Source organism: Pezoporus flaviventris, unplaced genomic scaffold (assembly GCF_033815535.1).
Source record: "Pezoporus flaviventris isolate CSIRO_AGI_PZ_B2104156 unplaced genomic scaffold, CSIRO_AGI_Pfla_v1 ptg000026l, whole genome shotgun sequence".
NCBI classification, from domain to species: Eukaryota; Metazoa; Chordata; class Aves; order Psittaciformes; family Psittacidae; genus Pezoporus; species Pezoporus flaviventris.
Window position 1 is genome coordinate 1,412,157 of NW_026892574.1, and position 16,645 is coordinate 1,428,801.

The 16,645-nt window shown below is 61.6% G+C and overlaps 3 protein-coding genes across 8 annotated transcripts in view; all 3 read left to right on the top strand.

Moving 5' to 3' along the window:
• Positions 1–16,645, top strand: part of NPRL2 (NPR2 like, GATOR1 complex subunit) — a 27,436-nt gene continuing 10,791 nt past the window's right edge. The window contains exons 1-11 of the mRNA XM_061458316.1: positions 1–91; positions 198–289; positions 658–826; positions 1,042–1,150; positions 1,404–1,540; positions 1,827–1,924; positions 2,014–2,050; positions 2,206–2,299; positions 2,374–2,491; positions 2,675–2,817; positions 3,024–3,106. Coding sequence (XP_061314300.1) covers positions 20–91; positions 198–289; positions 658–826; positions 1,042–1,150; positions 1,404–1,540; positions 1,827–1,924; positions 2,014–2,050; positions 2,206–2,299; positions 2,374–2,491; positions 2,675–2,817; positions 3,024–3,091 — 1,137 coding nt within the window. The 5' untranslated portion in view covers positions 1–19 and the 3' untranslated portion in view covers positions 3,092–3,106. The remainder of the gene's footprint in view (positions 92–197; positions 290–657; positions 827–1,041; positions 1,151–1,403; positions 1,541–1,826; positions 1,925–2,013; positions 2,051–2,205; positions 2,300–2,373; positions 2,492–2,674; positions 2,818–3,023; positions 3,107–16,645) is intronic.
• On the top strand, positions 3,168–13,078 carry ZMYND10 (zinc finger MYND-type containing 10). 5 transcript variants are annotated; one of them, XM_061458314.1, is made up of 12 exons: positions 3,202–3,336; positions 3,641–3,749; positions 4,295–4,411; positions 5,562–5,615; positions 5,702–5,836; positions 7,802–7,890; positions 8,169–8,269; positions 9,574–9,746; positions 10,056–10,181; positions 11,769–11,890; positions 12,088–12,213; positions 12,800–13,078. In XM_061458314.1, the coding sequence occupies exons 2-12, from the start codon at positions 3,678–3,680 to the stop codon at positions 12,882–12,884; spliced, it is 1,200 nt and encodes a 399-aa protein (XP_061314298.1). In that variant the 5' UTR covers positions 3,202–3,336; positions 3,641–3,677; the 3' UTR covers positions 12,885–13,078. The 5 variants fall into 5 exon arrangements, 4 of the variants coding, with proteins under 4 accessions (XP_061314299.1, XP_061314297.1, XP_061314298.1 ...); XR_009744280.1 differs by lacking the exons at positions 11,769–11,890; positions 12,088–12,213; positions 12,800–13,078 and adding exons at positions 10,505–10,820; positions 11,102–11,425 and having other exon boundaries at positions 3,168–3,383; XM_061458313.1 differs by lacking the exon at positions 12,088–12,213 and having other exon boundaries at positions 3,169–3,383.
• The window catches only part of RASSF1 (Ras association domain family member 1), a 4,891-nt gene continuing 2,379 nt past the window's right edge, over positions 14,134–16,645 (top strand). Inside the window, exons 1-2 of one of the 2 annotated variants that reach the window (XM_061458309.1) lie at positions 14,134–14,398; positions 15,224–15,345. In XM_061458309.1, coding sequence (XP_061314293.1) covers positions 14,149–14,398; positions 15,224–15,345 — 372 coding nt within the window. In that variant the 5' untranslated portion in view covers positions 14,134–14,148. Of the gene's footprint in view, positions 14,399–15,223; positions 15,346–15,473; positions 16,635–16,645 lie in introns of those variants that run through there. The other variant, XM_061458308.1, reaches the window with a different exon arrangement.

Consider the following 16,645-nt stretch of genomic DNA (forward strand, 5'->3'; position numbering starts at 1 on the left):
GTGCCGCCGTCGGTGCGCCATGGGCGGCAGGATCGAGTGCGTGTTCTTCAGCGAGTTCCACCCCACGCTGGGACCCAAGATCACCTACCAGGTGAGGGCACCCCGGCCATGGGCGGCCGGCGCCCGGCAGCGTTGCACCGCGGGCCGGGGATGAGACCGGGAGCGGGGCTGAGGTTGATCCGCCTGTGCCGCTGCAGGTACCGGAGGACTTCATCTCTCGGGAGCTGTTCGACACCATCCAGGTGTACGTCATCACGAAGCCCGAGCTGCAGAACAAGCTGATCACCGTGTGAGTGCCGCGGGATGCGCAGCGCCAGCTCCGGCTCTGTCCATGGGGTCCCCGCGTTCATTTGGTGCCCGTGATAACCCGTGCGGGAGGTTTGGGGTACCCGGGGCTGCGCACGGTTCTGTCAGCGCCAACTCCAAGAAGGGCGGACGAGTCTTGAGGGCAGTGCTGGTGTTAAATGGAGACTTTATTCCCTGGTGCTGGACTCTCTTAACCCCTTCTTCATTGCGTGTGTTCTGCATTCTGGCCATCTGAGGATTAGACATCGTTTTAAATGTAGAGCAGAGAAGCCCCCGCTTCCAGAACTATCCTTGTGTGGTGCTCAGGCTGCTCGGAGGGCATAGGTGCAGGTTATACTTGTCATCCTGCAGGACAGCCATGGAGAAGAAGCTGATCGGCTGCCCCGTGTGTATTGAGCACAAGAAGTACAGCCGAAACGCTCTGCTCTTCAACCTGGGCTTCGTGTGCGATGCCAGAGCCAAGGCCTGTGCGCTGGAGCCCATAGTGAAGAAGCTGGCTGGCTACCTGACCACCCTGGAGGTGAGTCCTGAGCCAGTGGCTGCCTCACAATGTAACCCACAGAGCCACCAGTGGTGCTTGTTGTGTGTCGCTGCGTGTCACTGGGCCAGGTGGATCACGCTGGTTTTACCCACACATCACTTGAAGGGAGGACAGGAACCAATATGTGCGGAACCCCACATCTTGGTTCCTGTCCTGTGGGGTGGAGCTGACTTGATTTTCTGCTATCTTTATAGCTGGAAAGTGGTTTCATCTCCAACGAGGAGAGTAAGCAGAAGCTGGTTCCCATCATGACCATCCTGCTGGAGGAGCTGAATGCCAAAGGAAAGTGCACCCTGCCCATAGGTATGGAAGCCCTGCCAGCCCGGCAGTAAGGACATGAGTGGGGCAGGGAGGCAGCTGGGCCTTTCCCTGCCTGGATCCGCTCTGCCTGTGCTTGGATCCAGCCTTGCCCTGGCTGGCTCAAAGGGGTGGAAGGGATGGGGTGATGGCTGCAGACACTTCTGAGCAGCCGGGTGGTGCCTGGGGCTGACAGTTGGGAGCTCCCAAGGGAGCAGAGGTTTCTGTGGGGACTGAGCACTCCCCTTTCCCCAAACAGATGAGTCCAACACCATCCACCTGAAGGTGATAGAGCAGCGCCCGGACCCCCCCATTGTGCAGGAGTACGATGTCCCCGTCTTCACCCAAGACAAGGACGACTTCTTCAACTCCCAGTGGGATCTCACCACGCAGCAGGTCTGTGTGCTTGACCAGGGGCAGCATGCTTTGAACAGGATCTGTTTCCAGCCTGCCCAGGGCAGAGGGGTGTCGGGCTGTCCTGCAGATCACCACGTTAATAAGCATGGTTTGGTGCTCCCCTTGTCCCGGTGCTTTGAGCAAGCAGTTTCCCCAACAAGGATAAAATGCTGCTGGGGATGGAACTGACCTGTCCAAGTGCACACAGGGGAGTTTCTTGGGCTTCAATGTGATGCCTTGGGCCTCTGCTCTCTCTCCTCTTAGCTCTTGCTTCCTCCCCTCCTAGATCCTGCCCTACATCGATGGCTTTCGGCACGTCCAGAAGATTTCTGCAGAAGCTGACGTGGAGCTGAACTTGGTGCGCATCGCAGTGCAAAACCTGCTGTGAGTGCATGGAAGGGCCTGGCCAGCGGGCAGGAGGGGGGTGGTGGGTGCTGGCAGAGGGGGTCTCACGCTTCCCTGTCTGTCTGCAGGTATTACGGGGTTGTCACACTTGTCTCCATCCTCCAGGTGGGTCAGGCCACGGAGTGTGGGGCCATGAGTGCGATTCAGGCAGCGGCTGCCCCATCAGGGTGGCCACGCAGGGGGACAGCGGGATTGGGAGTGGGGCGGGTCTGTCTCTCTTGGAGCCATGGCTAAGCAGAGCTGCTTCCCTCACCTTCCAGTACTCCAATGTCTACTGCACCACACCAAAGGTCCAGGATTTAGTGGATGACAAGTGTCTGCAGGAGGAGTGTCTGTCCTATGTCACCAAGCAAGGTACAGCGACCCCGCGCTAGGCTGCTGGCAGAGGCAGGAGGAGAGGGCAGCTGACTGGTGACTTGTCCCTGCAGGGCACAAGCGCGCCAGCCTCAGGGATGTGTTCCAGCTGTACTGCGGGCTGAGCCCTGGCACGACGGTGCGAGACCTCATCTCCCGCTATACCCTGCAGCTCCAGAGGGTGGACGAGAGGTTGGTCCCAGCGCCCTCCTGCTTGATCCCCTAGGGTGGTGGTGACAGCAGGGGTGGCGGAGTGAGGAGGGAGTGCCCAATCCCTATGTCTGTAGGTGGGGAACGGTGGGGCATGGTGGAACCAGAAGGGCAGGGGGTGTTGGACACCTCAGCACGCGGGTCCCAGCCTGTTCTCACGCGCAGGAGGCTCATCCAGTTTGGTTTGATGAAGGGCCTCATCCGACGGCTCCAGAAATACCCCGTGAAGGTGGCCCGGGACGAGCGGAGCCACCCGGCGCGGCTCTACACGGGCTGCCACAGCTACGATGAGATCTGCTGCAAGACCGGTGAGGAGCCGGGCTCCTCGGGGCCGGCGGGAGGCAGAGCCCCCCGGGCTGGGCACTGCTGTCAGGATCTCCCTCGCCCCTTTGTGCCGACTGCGGGAGATGGGGCTGGGGTGGGTTCTGTGCCCTGCTGCAATGGGAGGGGTTGGGGACCCCAGCCAGCACCACTCCTGGGCTCCCCGCTGACACTCCGCTGCCTCCCCCCGCAGGCATGAGTTACAAGGAGCTGGACGAGCGCCTGGAGAACGACCCCAACATCATCGTGTGCTGGAAGTGACGGCGGGGATGTCCCCCCCGTCTGTGTCCCAGAGCCCGGTGACCCCCCGCCGGCCGCCGTGTCTCCCCCGCGCCGCCAGGGGGCGGCAGAGGCCCCCCTCCGCGCCTTCACTGCGCCGTCCTCCGAGGCGGCAGGGGGCGGTAAAGGCTCCGCCAGCGCTTGCCCGTTGCCATAGCGACGCCGCCGCCGCCGCCATGGCCGTCCCGGGGCCGGCGCTGCTGCTGCCCGCCGAGGCCGAGGCGCTGGTGCGGGCGCTGCAGGGCACCGAGCTGCGGGACATCGGCGGGCAGCGGTGCGGGGGGACCGCGGCTCTGGGAGGGGAAGCGTGAAGGGAGGGAGGGGGGCTCTCAATTTGGGGTGTCCCTTTTGGGGCTGTAGGGGGAGAGGAGGACCCCAGGTTCGGGGTCAGGCAGAAGGGCAGGGCCGGGGGTGCTGCTGCAGGGAGCACACGAGGCTCAGGGGACGCTGCGGGGCTTGGGGGTGCCGGGAGCAGGTTTCCCTGCACGGCCAGCAGGACGTGGCACTGATGTCCTGCTGCCTGCCCTGCAGATGGCTCCGGCAGCAGGAGTCTGTGGAGAAGCTCAACATGGACGCCATCCTGAGCGCCTCCGCGGGCCAGGAGCAGCTCCTCACCGAGCTGTTGGTCACCTACGCCAAGGTGAGCTCCTTGCGTGTGGTGGTGACCCCCCCGTGCCAGGCCCTCAGCTGGAGCTGGGGGGGTCTGGTGGACAGCGTGCAGTTTGGGGTTGAAGCGGTTGTATCTCTGCGCGGTTGGGTTTGGGGTGGTTCTTAATTAAAGGTCAAGCTGCGGTGTTTCTACTTGTTGGTGTCTGCTTCGTTTCTTGGAGCTTGTTCTGGTCTCTTCTGCGGACCAGCCCCCTCTGCTTGTGGATCTCAGCACTTTACCTGGGGTGTCCCAGCCCCGAATGTGCAGGGCTGCACAGGGATGGGTGCTGCCCTGGCCCTGGCCACCTTCCCCCTTTGCAGCCTCAGGAGCTCTCTGCCCACTGGTCTGTTGGCGGAAAGCTGTTGATTTCTGAGCTGGGTGAATGTAAAGGCAGCAGCGTGCCCCAGGGCTGCCCTCCTCCATGGGGTGACTCCAAAGTCTTTGTGGCTGAGCATTAGCAGTAAAACTGCTCCCCCCTCCCCACCCCGCAGCACTGGTCTGAAAGGCTTTGCTTTCCCCATCCCTTCCCTCGCTAGATTCCTGTTCTCATTGGCGAGCTGATCTCTGTGGAGATCTGGAAGCACAAGGTCTTCCCTGTGCTGTGCCGGCTGGAGGACTTCAAGCCGAGAAGCACCTTCCCCATCTACATAGTGGTGAGTAGAGGGGGCAGTGGGGATGACCCTGGGTACAAGGTGAGCACCGCTGTGCTTAAACATACATCTCACCCTAAAGATCTTGGAGCTGGGGCTTTACATCTCGCCAGGCTGAGAGGCGGTGCTGAGCAGTGTGACGCTGGGAAGCAGCTGGCTCCCAAAACCATAAGTAGTGAGAAGCCCATGTCCTTGCCCTCAGGATGGACAAGGATAGCTCAGCTCTGTGGAGGCCTCACCCCTGCCTATTTCCAATCAGGAGCTTGTGGGAGCTGCTGGATGCAGCAAAAGCCGCTCCTGGTGGTGGCTGTGCTCCTGGCTTGCGGCTCTCAGAGACCTGGTGCTACCCTCGCTCCCAGGCAACAGCCTCCCTTGGGGAGTTCCCCCCCCTCTGAGCACTGTTTTTCTCTGGCACCTCTAACCAGAGGCCTCTCGGAGGTTACATGCTTCTGAGGTTAAGGAAAATGTTTTTTCTTACTGAGCTCCCAGGAGCAGCAGTCCCTTGGGCCACACTTGGCAATGGAATGATGTCAGGAGCTGGGCTTCCCTGCAGAGGGATGCAGCCCTTACCCTAAAGGAAATCTGTCCAAGGCTTGAAAGTTTTAGCTCATTTGCAGTCCAGGGTAACCCCAAGGTAACTTCCTGGGGCAAGGTGGTGTCTTCCCTGGGCAGCCATTTGTGTTGAGGCAGCATTTTCTCCAGCCAGCTATCTCACGGTTCCGGGTCTCCGGACAAGGCTGTCTGCCCATTCCCAGGGGGCTGAGAGCAGCACTGACAAGCAGGAAGGGCACTGTTCCGTCTCAGGCAGTGGCTGCGTGCTGGTGCCAGGGGCTTCAGCTTGCCTGAGGGCTACAGTGGTACTGCCACGGTAGCACAAAGCCAGGGCCCCGGAGAGCCCTGCCTGCTGGGAAGCATGGTTCTCTATCAGCATGTTACGGTGTTACAGGCATGTTAACATAAACATTAATGTGAACTGCATGACCTGGAGTTGTTTTAAAGATTACATCACTTGCATTTGGCTCTTGGACTTGTGTCTGGCCACAACTACATAAGCAGCTTCTTAGAAGAGCTCTTTTCTTGATCCCACTGCCTGTGCCCTCTGTGCTAGTGGCTGCTCCACTGTGATCTAACTCCTGTCATTTCCCTCCCGCAGCTGCATCATGAAGCCTCCATCATTAACCTCTTGGAGACAGTGTTTTTTTACAAGGTAAGAGGCAGGTTCAGCTTTCCTCAGGTGAGGATGGAAATCCACAGCCGTGGGGCTGACCCTCTGAAACTCCTGTTGCTGTGAAGGAGGTCTGCGAGTCAGCAGAGGACAGCATTCTGGATTTGATTGATTACTGCCACCGAAAACTGACACTGCTCGCAGCTCGGAGCGCCAAGGGACAGCTTTGTCCTGAGGATGTGGCCAGCCCCTCATCCATGCAGGTGAGGAGAGAGTCCTGTAGCTCATTGGGGACACAAATGATGGAGGATGTGGGCAGCCTGAAGGGGCACAGAGGGGGTCTTCCCATGGAGACAGCCACGGCTTCCAGCTTGAGGCTTCCTGCAGGGCACGGTCTGAGCTCTGAGGGGGGATGCTGGAGAGCTGACAGTAAGGCAAAATATTCATTGCCTTTTTGGCCTTTTGCCACTGCTCTTGAAAGCTGTGTGGCTATGTCTCCCTGCAGCTTGTGAAGCCACCTTAGCAGCTGGCTGCTGCTAAGAGCCAGCCAGGGTTAACCATGAGAGGGATCCTTCCCTAAATCAACGTATAAGATGACGAGGAATCATCCTAACATGGTTCCCTCCAATTTGCTTGGCTCTCTGAGAAACACCTCCTCTCTGTGCTGGTCCGGGCCAGCCCCGAGTCCAGAGCTGTTCCTACCGAGGTGTTCCCAGGCTGCTGTGGGAGCTCTCTTTGCTTCTCAGCGCCTCGAGTTCTCTCCTTCAAACTGCACACACCACGAGGAGTGTCTGGAGCAGCAGGGTTAAAGTGACTGCAAACTTGGCTGGACCTCCCCACACTGCCTCCATCCTTTGGCTTGTTGCCTGAGCACGTGCTCCTCTCCCAGAAAAGGGAAGGAAGTGGAGGGCTCCGGAGCACAATAGGGATGTTTTCCAGGAAATGTTTTCCCAGCTGGGGAGGGGAGGGGGTGTCTCTGTTAGTGCTTTGACATGGCTCAAGTTTAAAATAAAACAATCTTTTCAGCCAATAGCATTCTAAAAAGCACTCGTCTCCCAAGGAGCCTGGTTTCCTCTGATTCATTCCAGCCCCTCCTGACTCCACGTACAATAACCCCCTATGAAAAAGCTGTTCCTGCCTTCTCCTGTGTTGTGGAGCCTGTTGTCCTTTGTGACTCTGCGTGGCGATAACCCCTGGAGCAGGACTTGTTCTGCTGTCCCCCAGAAGCACAGGCAAAACATAATCCTTGCCTGAAGGTAGCAGAGTTGAGGTCTGAATATCAGGAGGAGCTGTATGAAAGGGCCTCACTGCAGGAGTTTGGAGAGGGAGGGGGATAAGAGCCCATAGGGTTTTCTTAGTAGCGTGTGGGGCACTGGCACGGGAAGCACAGGGCTTCTTACCACAGGAATTTGTAAGGGAACAGTTGCGGTGGCACTTTAGAGGAACACGAGGTGCTGAGCTCAGTGCTCTGCACACAGAAATGTGAGCTGCTGAGCATCTGGGACCGGGGAGGAGAAGCTGTGCCTGGGCCAAGGAGAGGGACTTGGCACCGCTGTTCAGATCGGCTGTGCCAGTGGTCCCGAATGAGGCTGAGGCAGAGGGTGGTCAGGCTGTTATCCTGAGCACGTGGGGATCAGATGGGGTGTCCGTGCTGCCTGGGGAGGGAAGGAGGCCCGGTGGCTGGAGAGCATGGCATAGCTGTGGACTGGGATAACCACAGGCAGATACTCCAGCTGGCTGGACACAAGCTGTAGAGCAGAGGCAGATCCAGGAGGGGTGGGTGTAGGACTGCAGCTGTGCCAGGGCCAACTTTGTCCCTCCTCCTCCTCTAGTTCCTCTGCTGATCATGCAGCTTTCCCCCTGCCTGAACCTCACAGATCTCTGCAGGGCCACGGGCTGCAGGATGATCCCAGAATGGGAGAGAGGAGCAGTCTGGGACTGGCCTCTTCCAGGAGGTGTACCTGTGCTGGGACACTGCTGCTGGTGACCTCCCATGACCCGTTAGGAGTAGGGGGATGAGGAATGAGCAGCAATGTGCCGTGAGCACTTCTGCAGCTGCCCTGTCAAACAGGCAGCGCAGGCACAGTCAAGAGGAGAAGCAGAGTTTGTTTTGCAGGGCTCTGGTTTCCTCCCCAGTCTGTGGTTACCGATGCAGCCCGCAGCCTTCCTCCCTGTAGCTCCTGGGAAATGGGGCCTGCAATCCTGAGGCTGTGCTTGTCCCCCCGCAGGAGCTGCAGAAGCAGGCGGAGGCGATGGAGTTTGAGATTGCCCTGAAAGCCCTCTCCGTGCTGCGGTTCATCACTGACCAGGTGGAGAGGTGAGCGCCCAGGACCAGCAGAGCACATGTGCCCAGCTCTCCAATGTAGATTCCATGGGATCACAGCGGGTGCCTGGGATCCCTCTCAGCAGCTGCCTGTATCCGTGGTGGCAGTGCCGCAGGGGGCAAAGGCAGCAGCACCCACCCTGCTCCATGGTGCTCCCAGGAACCCAGACCGTTGTGTTTTTCCTGCCTCCCCCATTTGCCTCAGGGAGGCAGTTTGTATCTGTTCTGCATTTGTCTGCCAGCCCCACTCACCCTTTCTGCCGTGTTTGCAGCCTGCCCCTGAGCGCGCTGACACGGATGCTGAGCACCCACAACCTGCCCTGCCTCCTTGTTGAGCTGGTGGAGCATTGCCCCTGGAGCTGCCGGGAAGCAGGTACTGATGGTGCCCTGTGGTACCCAGGGCACCGTGATGACATGCTGGGACCTGCATCTGCCGATGATAGGCTGTAGGAGCCCTTGCAGAAAGCTGCTCCCCCTCTAGCCTCCCCTCCAGCCTCCTCCCCTTGCTCCTCACTAATGCTTCCTGCCGAAAGCAGCTGCAGCACAGCTGGGCTGGGGACCCCTGCAGAGCTTCCCATGCCGATCCTCACACAGGGATAAGTCTCCTCTGAGGTGATCACGGCCAGGACAGGAGTGTAGCAGGTCTGCCAGCCTCACTTGCTCCTCTGGGGAGTCTTGTCCGGGGCACAGAAAGACCAGAGTGCCCGTCTCAGCCTTTCTGCACCTTTATAGGACCAGCACTAAGAATCCAAGGCTCTCCCAGGCAGCAAACCACTGGCCCTGAGGCTGCTGATCATTTAGCTTCGCTCTTGCCAAAGGCCTCTGATCAGGTTGTGCCCATCGCCATCAGCCCTGCCTCCTGCCCCCCTGCCACCCCCCAGCTCCCCCACTGCCTGCCTCTGAGCAGGGGTGGGCACAGCCTGGGCTGCAGGAACCCACACCCCTTCCCAGCCCTGTACCTAGGGGGTCACAGCACAGGCAGGGGAGGAAGAGATGCTGGGAAGCACGTGGCTCTGTGCCTGCTGAGGGGCCCAGCTGGTTGTGGGAGCTTTCCTCCTTCCTCCAGCCACGAAAGGCATCCCTTCCCTCTGCCTGTGTCAAGAGGGAGCTTTGATCTGAGGCCCTGAGGGAGGGCCTAGAAAGAAACAAGAGTGCAAAGGCACTTCCAGGCTATGCAGATGCAGGGTTACATCCTCCTCCACCCCCCAGAGCAGCACAGTAGCTCCTGGAGCTTGTTGTGTCACTTTGGTTGTATTTATGCTACTTGCGGCTTTCACAGGCAGAAGAAACTCCAGAAAAGCGGATGTTGGCCATGCTGGCTTGTTGGCCAGCCCAAAACATGGCTCTCGAGCCACTCTGTTGTTGCACTGTGGGTTCCCCCACCATCTACCAGTGCTCTACACTCCTGGCCAAGTACAGAGGGAGATACCTCAGGGATCTTCCAGTTCGTGCCACAACCCTTTTGTTTTAATACATGTTCTTTATGCTTTTCATACTCTAATATATTGTCTCAGTACCAAGCAGGCTGCTATGCTGAACAAAAAGGTGGGGAAAATGAAGCAGGCAGAAGCATAGGGGCTTGCCTTCACTGCAGTGAGGCAGTGAGTGCAGGCTGGCATCCCCACCTCTGGCCTGCAGCAGTCTCTCCCTGGAGCCTTGTGTTCTCCTGTCCCTCAGGCAAGCTCAAGAAGTTTGAGAACGGCACGTGGCACGAGGTGCCCCCTCAAGACCAGGTGAAGATGACCAAGCTGGATGGGCAGGTGTGGATTGCCCTCCTCAACCTCCTGCTCAGCCCCGAGTGCCAGCGCAAATACCACTTTGATGGCTTCAACAGGAGCCAGCTCCTTAAGGTAGGACCCTACACCAAAAAGGCTGTGAGCCCCACAGCACAGGGTAGGACCTTGCCAGCACTAGGCACCTCCATGCATCTCTCCTTGTCCTCTCTGTGGGCTCCTAGAAGCCAGTGGTGGGAGAGCAGTGGGGACTGTCACCGTGCCAGAAGCAGCAAAGCTTGTGTTTGCAAGTGCACCTTATGGGACCCCTATGGGTCACTCTGCCAGTGCCCCACAGATCCCTGCTCATGCCATGCTGCTTCCCCAGCTCTGGCCCCCTTGTCTTGACCTCCCTCCATTCACTTCTCTTCCCTTCTGTGGCCACAGCTCCGTGTGTTCCTGACAGATGTCCTTGTTGACCAGCTTCCCAACCTGGTGGAGATGCAGAGATTTCTGAGCCACCTTGCAGTGACAGAGCCAGCTCCCCCCAAAAAGGATCTTGTCCTGGAGCAGGTATCCCATTGCTCTTCCCTCACCTCTCTGCTTTAAGCCTGGTAACCCCCTACCCCCTTTTTCTCCCCCTAAGCTCAGCTCTGGTGAGGTGGTGCCCAGGGTGAAGCAGCCAAACACCCGTTTCACAATTACACCTTTATTGCTAGCAGAGGTGCCTGTATGCAACGTGGGAGTCTTGTCCTGCCAGTGCAGTAGCCATGCAGTCACATCTAAAGGTGTAAATGCTGGGTCATAAACAAGCTCTCTGGGTTGCATTGGACTGCATGGGGCAGAGACACCCCTAGTTTGCTTTAACAATTAACTCTTCATTTAACATTTATCAGTGCTCTCCTGCTGAATTCTGGACCCCCCCGGTCATGGGCTGCTTGGCACACTGTGTCCAGTGGGATGCCAAGGTCTGGGGATAGAGCCTGCTCCCGGCTGATGTATGAAGCTTGACCCCTGAGGATCTTCAAACAGTGTGAGGTTCTTGGGGGTTTAAATCCACGCAGTGGTAATCTCTGGAGTAAAGTGTTCCTTCAAAGTGTGTCTTTGTGTGAGCTGAGGGGAGAAACTGCAGATCTGCAAACAGGCAGCTGGGAAAAGCAGAGGCTCTTCCCCACTGCTGGAGGCTCCTACACCGCTAACTGGAGCAGATGGGTAGGCTGGGCAGCGAGGAGAGCAAACATGCTGTCCCCAGCAGAGCTGGGTGCAAGGCCCAGGAGAGGGGTAATGTGCCCTATGCAAAGCTGAGCCACGGCAAATGCCAGGAGCTGGGGCTGAAGAAGGCCAGTGGTTGGGGCTGGGATGGCAGCAGGATGAGGTGGTTACGGATTAGCTCCACAGACCTCAACTGCCAGCGTGTCAGTGGCACTGGGACAGGCAGCTGCTGCCCGGGGACCTCGTCCAGCCCTTGCCCAGGCTGCTGCCCTTCTCCATAGCTCTGCTTTTGTGCCGGTGCCGTTCCTGCTTCTGCCAAGGGCTGGGGCTGAGCCGGGGGGCAGGCAGGGGGAGCCAGCTGGAAGCACACGCAGGGGCTCCCTGCTCTGCCCAGAAAGCGGTGAACTCACTCCTTGTCTCCAAGCCAAGCTGAGGAAAGGCCTTTTTCCATTCGGTTGCTCCCAGAGCAGCCTCCTCCCCTTCCAGGCCTGGCTATTTTTGCTGTGCTGGAGGAGGCAGCGCCGTTTGAAGCAGCATCTCCAGAGCCTGAACTCCCCACGCTTGCTCTTGGCTGGTGCTTTCCCTCTCGCACTGGTCAGCCCTGCCCCGGGTGCTCGCCTTCAGGGAAGTAACGAGTGGAAAACTGTGCTCAGGCAAATGGCTCCGGAGCATGGGGTTCACACTGCTGATGGCACGCAGGGGCTGAGCCCAGGCCTTCCTAGTCAGGGGCTTCACTCTCGCTTCCAGCCAGACCCCAAAGGTTTTGCCTTGTTTCACCTGAACACCCGTTGTCGAGCAGAACCATTCCCTCCGGGTACCCAAAAGCACACCCTTGCTCCCTGCTCCTTCTCTGCACATGGTTCTCATGCCTGGGGCTGGCTGTCCCCTTGAAGGCCCCCACACCACAGCTACGAGCACCCCTTCCTCCTGCTCTGCCTCTCCCCACAGGTTCCCGTCATCTGGGACCACATCCTCAAGAAAAATGCAGGCAAGTGGGAGGCCATTGCCAAGCACCAGGTGAAGCGTGTCTTCAGCCCCACCGAGGAGGAGCTGAAGCTCCAGGCTCGCAGGTAGGGCCCTGGTACATGCACACAGGGTGCCCCGTGGAACCGGTATCCCCATTAGCAGCATGGAGCTCACAGTGGGAGGGTGGAGGGGTCTGTGGTGCTGCTGGGGATGTCGCTGTGTGACAGGGTGCAGCGGGGACAGCTCACTGCTTGTGGGCAGCTCCCTGTGAGCAGCCTCACCCCTTCTCTGCCTGCTGCAGGTGGGCAGAGACCTACAGCCTGGACATGATGGAGGCTCTGGCCCCCGACAAGCCCCGCTGCAGGGTGTGTGGCACAGAGGCGGCCAAGCGGTGCTCTCGCTGCCGGAACGAGTGGTACTGCTCACGGTAAGGGAGCCCTGCAGTCCCCGTGTCCCTGCAGCCCCCAGTGCTCCCTGTTCTGCAGTGCTATCACTCCACTTGCCATGTACCTCTCCACATCTTATGGCAAGGCTGATGTGCCAGGACACTGGTGGAGGGTTGTGTTGCCACAGCGAGGTGCTGAGCTGCCTCTGCCCCACACTGACAGCAGCGATGGGCTGCACTTCCCATGGTGACAGTGTCTCCCTCCCCTGCACCCTGGTGTGGCATGAGTGGGGAGGAAAGCACCCATGGCTCTGTGGGTGCAGGTGACAGCCTGAGATGTGGCAGCTGGGGTAGTGGCAGTAAATTAGATCTCTGGTCCTGAACCATCTGCCAAGGGCTGGTGTTAAACCGTCTTAACCCTGCAACTGAGGGCTGCATCAACCTCCCTGTTGGGCTAACGCTCAGCCCTGCCAGCTCCGCCCCCGGTGCCCGCAGGAGCATGCTGCTGGGGTTTGTCCTCGTCACTGCTTCACTCCTGGGGTTGGACGTGGCCCTGCTGTGTCCCTGCTCAAGCTTTGGGCACCCCACTTCACAGCAGAGCCCCTGAGCAGCGACTTCTCTTCCACAGGGCATGCCAGGTCCAGCATTGGCAGAAGCACAAGATTGCCTGCAACCTGATGGCTGGGGCGTCAACAAGCGTGCATGACCTGTAAGAGAAGAAGTGACTGGCATGTGGGCTGCAGCTCGCCCAGGCAGGGGTTTCCCCTCTGTGTGCAGTCTGGTGACCAGAGCAGAGAAGCCGTAGAGGGCCCTCCTGCCTGCTCCCAGCCCCGGGCAGCACTGCCCCGGCTCAGCCCCTCCTGCCACCCCTCATGCAGCCTTCTCCAATAAACCTGCTTGTGCACCACGCTGCTGCTTGGCTTCTGCTTGGTCTCCTAGCTGGAGATGCTAAACTGCTTCCTCCCCTCCCTTGCACTTAGGGAGAGGGGGAGTGTGCCTGTTTGCCCCCTTTGTAACAACAGAGTTCCCAGAGAACCCAAAAAGGGAGTCAGGAAGTTTTGGTCAAGCCCTCTGTGGCTGTGCTGGGAAGGGAAGTGGGTGAGAAGGCCTGCATGTCACCTCTTATCTTTTGGCAGCCGTGTTGGAGTGGCGGGGTGAGCAAAGGATGTGGTTAGCATGAGCACCTCGCTGAGAAAGCACATGAGTTCCTCAGGTGTTCATGATATGCCATCATGCAGGGATGATCATCAGTAGATGTGACTTAGCACTGAGAGCTTGCCCCCTGCTCACCAGCATCTCTGCAGGGTTTACTGCTGGCCTGCGCTGCCTCGGGGTGCATGACCCCGTCTCCCCAGGCAGCAGCAGCTGCCAAAGGGCTGGAGCCTCGGTCTGCGCGCAGCTGAGAAAGGTTGCCAGGGCCGAGCCCCTTTTTGGATGGGGTGTCTGAGCCCATGCACTCACACACCCTGACACAGGCTTTGCACAGCACTGCTGCTGCTGCAGGAGCCACGACAGCAGGCAGGAAACCATCCCTGTCCGGCCACGCAGCCTGGATTCGGGCTGCTCGGCTGCGGCTGTGGCCAGGCGGAGCACAGGGGCTCTCCGGGGGTGCTTTGGCTGCTTCTCCCCAGCCGCCGGAGGGTCCCAAACGCCTGCCCCGCTGGGAAGCCGCGTCCCGGAGCGAGGCTTGCCCCGATCCCGCCGGAGAGAGCGGGACTGCCGGAGCTGGGCCCCCCCTTCCCCGGCAACGGCTGCGAGAGCGTCATCCCCGCCTCCAGCCCTCCCTGCCGGGCGCGCCGGGGCCGGGGGCGCCCGTCGGGACCCCGGGGCTCTGCGCGGCTCCCCCATCACTTCCCGCTCCTGCCTCAGTTTCCCCCGCGGTGTCCGGACGGGGCGGCCCCTCCGGTCCCCGCCCCGGCCCCTTCCCCGGGGCCGGCCCCCGCCCCGCCGCCGCGCAGCGCCCGCGGCCGCCGGGCCATGGAGCTCATCGAGCTGCGGGAGCTGCAGCCGGAGCCGCGCCCGGGCCGGGGCCGCCTGGAGCGGACCAACGCGTTGCGCATCAGCCCGGCCCGGCGGCCCGGCCCCGGCACGCACCCCGACCCGAGGCTGACGGCGGCACCGGGCGCCGGGCACCGCTTCGAGCCGCGGCGCCGCGGGCTCCACACCTGGTGCGACCTCTGCGGGGACTTCGTCTGGGGCGGCGGCAGGAAGAGTCTCCAGTGCCGCCGTGAGTACCGCGCTGCGCCCCGGGCCTCCCGCACCCCCATCGGGCACCGGCATCCCGCCACCGGGCACCTCCGGCGGGCACAGGGCATCCCCCACCGGGCACCCCCACCGCCGGCAGTCCTGGTGGGGAGCGCCCACTGGGCATGGGTATCCTGGCACCAGGCACCCACAACAAGCACTGAGCATCCTGGAACTGGGCACCCTCTCTAGGTACCACGCGTCTCAGGACTGGGCACCTGCCCCAGGCAGGCACTGAGCACCCCAGCACTGGTTGTCTTGGTACTGATTACGTCCCGTAGGCCCTAGGCATCCTGCTACTGGCAACCCCACTGAGTACTGGGCATCCCTGTGCTGGGAGGCACCGTACAGAGGTGCTGGGCCTCTGGGCACCAGGTACCTCTACCAGGCACTGGACATCCCAGTACTGGGCACATGCACCAGGCAGTGGGCAGCCCCAAACCAAATATCCTCACCAGACACCACACATCCCAGTACTGGGCACCCACACCGGGCACCAGGCAGCCTGGTACCAGGCACTGGGCATTCCAATACTGGGCACTGAGCATCCCAGCCATCAGGCACTCACAACAGAGGCCCAAGCAGGGAGCACAGGCACTCTAGTGCCTGCACAGCACCATGTCCCATGTGGGTGCTGTTCCCTGGGCTTCTGGCACCACACTGCATGGGCAGGCAGCTGGCACTGAGCACCAGTACTGACACAGACACCAGCCCTTGTCCCACCAGGCACCAGTACCCTCCCAGGCACAGTTGGTGACCCTGACACCCAGGGCCATGGTGGTGACACTGGTCCCATCCCTGTCCCTAGACTGCAGCTTCACCTGCCACTACCGGTGCCGGGCCCTGGTGCGGCTGGACTGCAGTGGCCCCCCGGGTGCTGGCGATGAGGACGATGGCAACGAGCAGGCGCTGGAGAAGGACACCAACGTGGTAGGACCCGGCCTGGGTCTGTGAGGGAGGGTGGGAAGTGGCCAACCCTGGGGGCTGCCCGGGCTGGGGGTGAGCCCATGGCATCTCATGCCGGCAGTGCTGTGCCACGCTGTACCCATGGTGTGCCAGGCTACGCTGTGTTGGGCTGTGCCGGGCTATGCGGGGCTTTGATGTGCCATGCTGGGCTGTGCCGTGTGAGGCTGCACTGGGCCATGCTGGCTGGGCAGTGCCGTGCCATGCCAGGCGATGCCATGCCGGACGGTGTCAGCCGTGCCGTGCTGTGCCAGTCCAGGCTGTGCCGAGCCGGGCCGGACCCCGCCGTGCCGAGCCCAGGCTCCGCTGTCCCGCTCCGTGCCCCCCGGTGCCCCGGCACGGCTCGGCCTGGAGCGGCGGCTCCGGGAGCGGGTGAAATCACCGCCGGAAGCGGGGCCCCGCCGCGCCGCCCCCGGCCCGCGTCACCCCCACGGCCCGGGCGGGGCGGGGCCGGGGCAGCGCTGAGCCGGGAGCGGGACAGGACCGCGACAGCGACCGGGCGGAGGCGAGCCGGGACAAGGACCGGGACTGCGCTGAACCGAGCCGGGATCGGGCTGAACCGAGCCGGGACGGGGACAGGCACCGCGATAGAGACCAGGCAGAGCCGAGCCGAGATAGGGACCGGGACCGAGCTGAGTCGAGCCGAGCCAAGAACCGGCACCGAGCTGAGCCGAACCGGGATAGGGACCGGGGCCGGGCTGAGTCGAGCCGGGACAAGAACCGGCACCGAGCTGAGCCGAACCGGGATAGAGACCGGGGCCGGGCTGAGCCGTGCTGGGACAAGGACTGGGCTGAGCCAAGCCGGGAGCAGACTGAGCCGAGCCAGAATAGGGACCGGGAGCGAGCTGAGCCGAGCCCGGGCAGGGACCGGGAGCAGGCTGAGCCGAGCCGGGATAGGAACCGGGGCCGGGCTGAGCCGAGCCGGGAGCGGACAGAGCCGGGCCCCAGCCCGGGGACCGGCCGGGCTGGCGCGGGGCCGGGTGTGCCCGTGTGCCCGCGGGCTCGGTGGGGCCGTGGGGCGGCCGGCCCGGGCCGTGGCCGCCGCCGTGCCCGTGGCCGGATCGGGGTCGCGGGGCGGCGGGTCCGGGAGCAGCTGCGGGGCGGTGGCGGGGCTGGCGCTGCGGCGGGGCGGCGCGGGGGGCACGGGGGGCAGCACCGCCAGCAGCGGCTACTGCAGCCAGGAGGACTCCGACTCCGAGCCCGAGCTCTTCTACACCGCCCGCACCTCCCTCGGCCGCCGCCCGCGCCGCCGCCAGGTCGGTCCCGG

Excerpts from the sequence above, each read along its gene's own strand:
- ZMYND10 (XM_061458311.1), top strand. The coding sequence starts at position 3,618 with ATGTCCTGCTGCCTGCCCTGCAGATGGCTCCGGCAGCAGGAGTCTGTG. Across the intron at positions 7,891-8,168 it reads ATCACTGACCAGGTGGAGAG|CCTGCCCCTGAGCGCGCTGA; the intron begins GTGAGCGCCCAG and ends CCGTGTTTGCAG. Across the intron at positions 9,747-10,055 it reads ACAGGAGCCAGCTCCTTAAG|CTCCGTGTGTTCCTGACAGA; the intron begins GTAGGACCCTAC and ends CTGTGGCCACAG.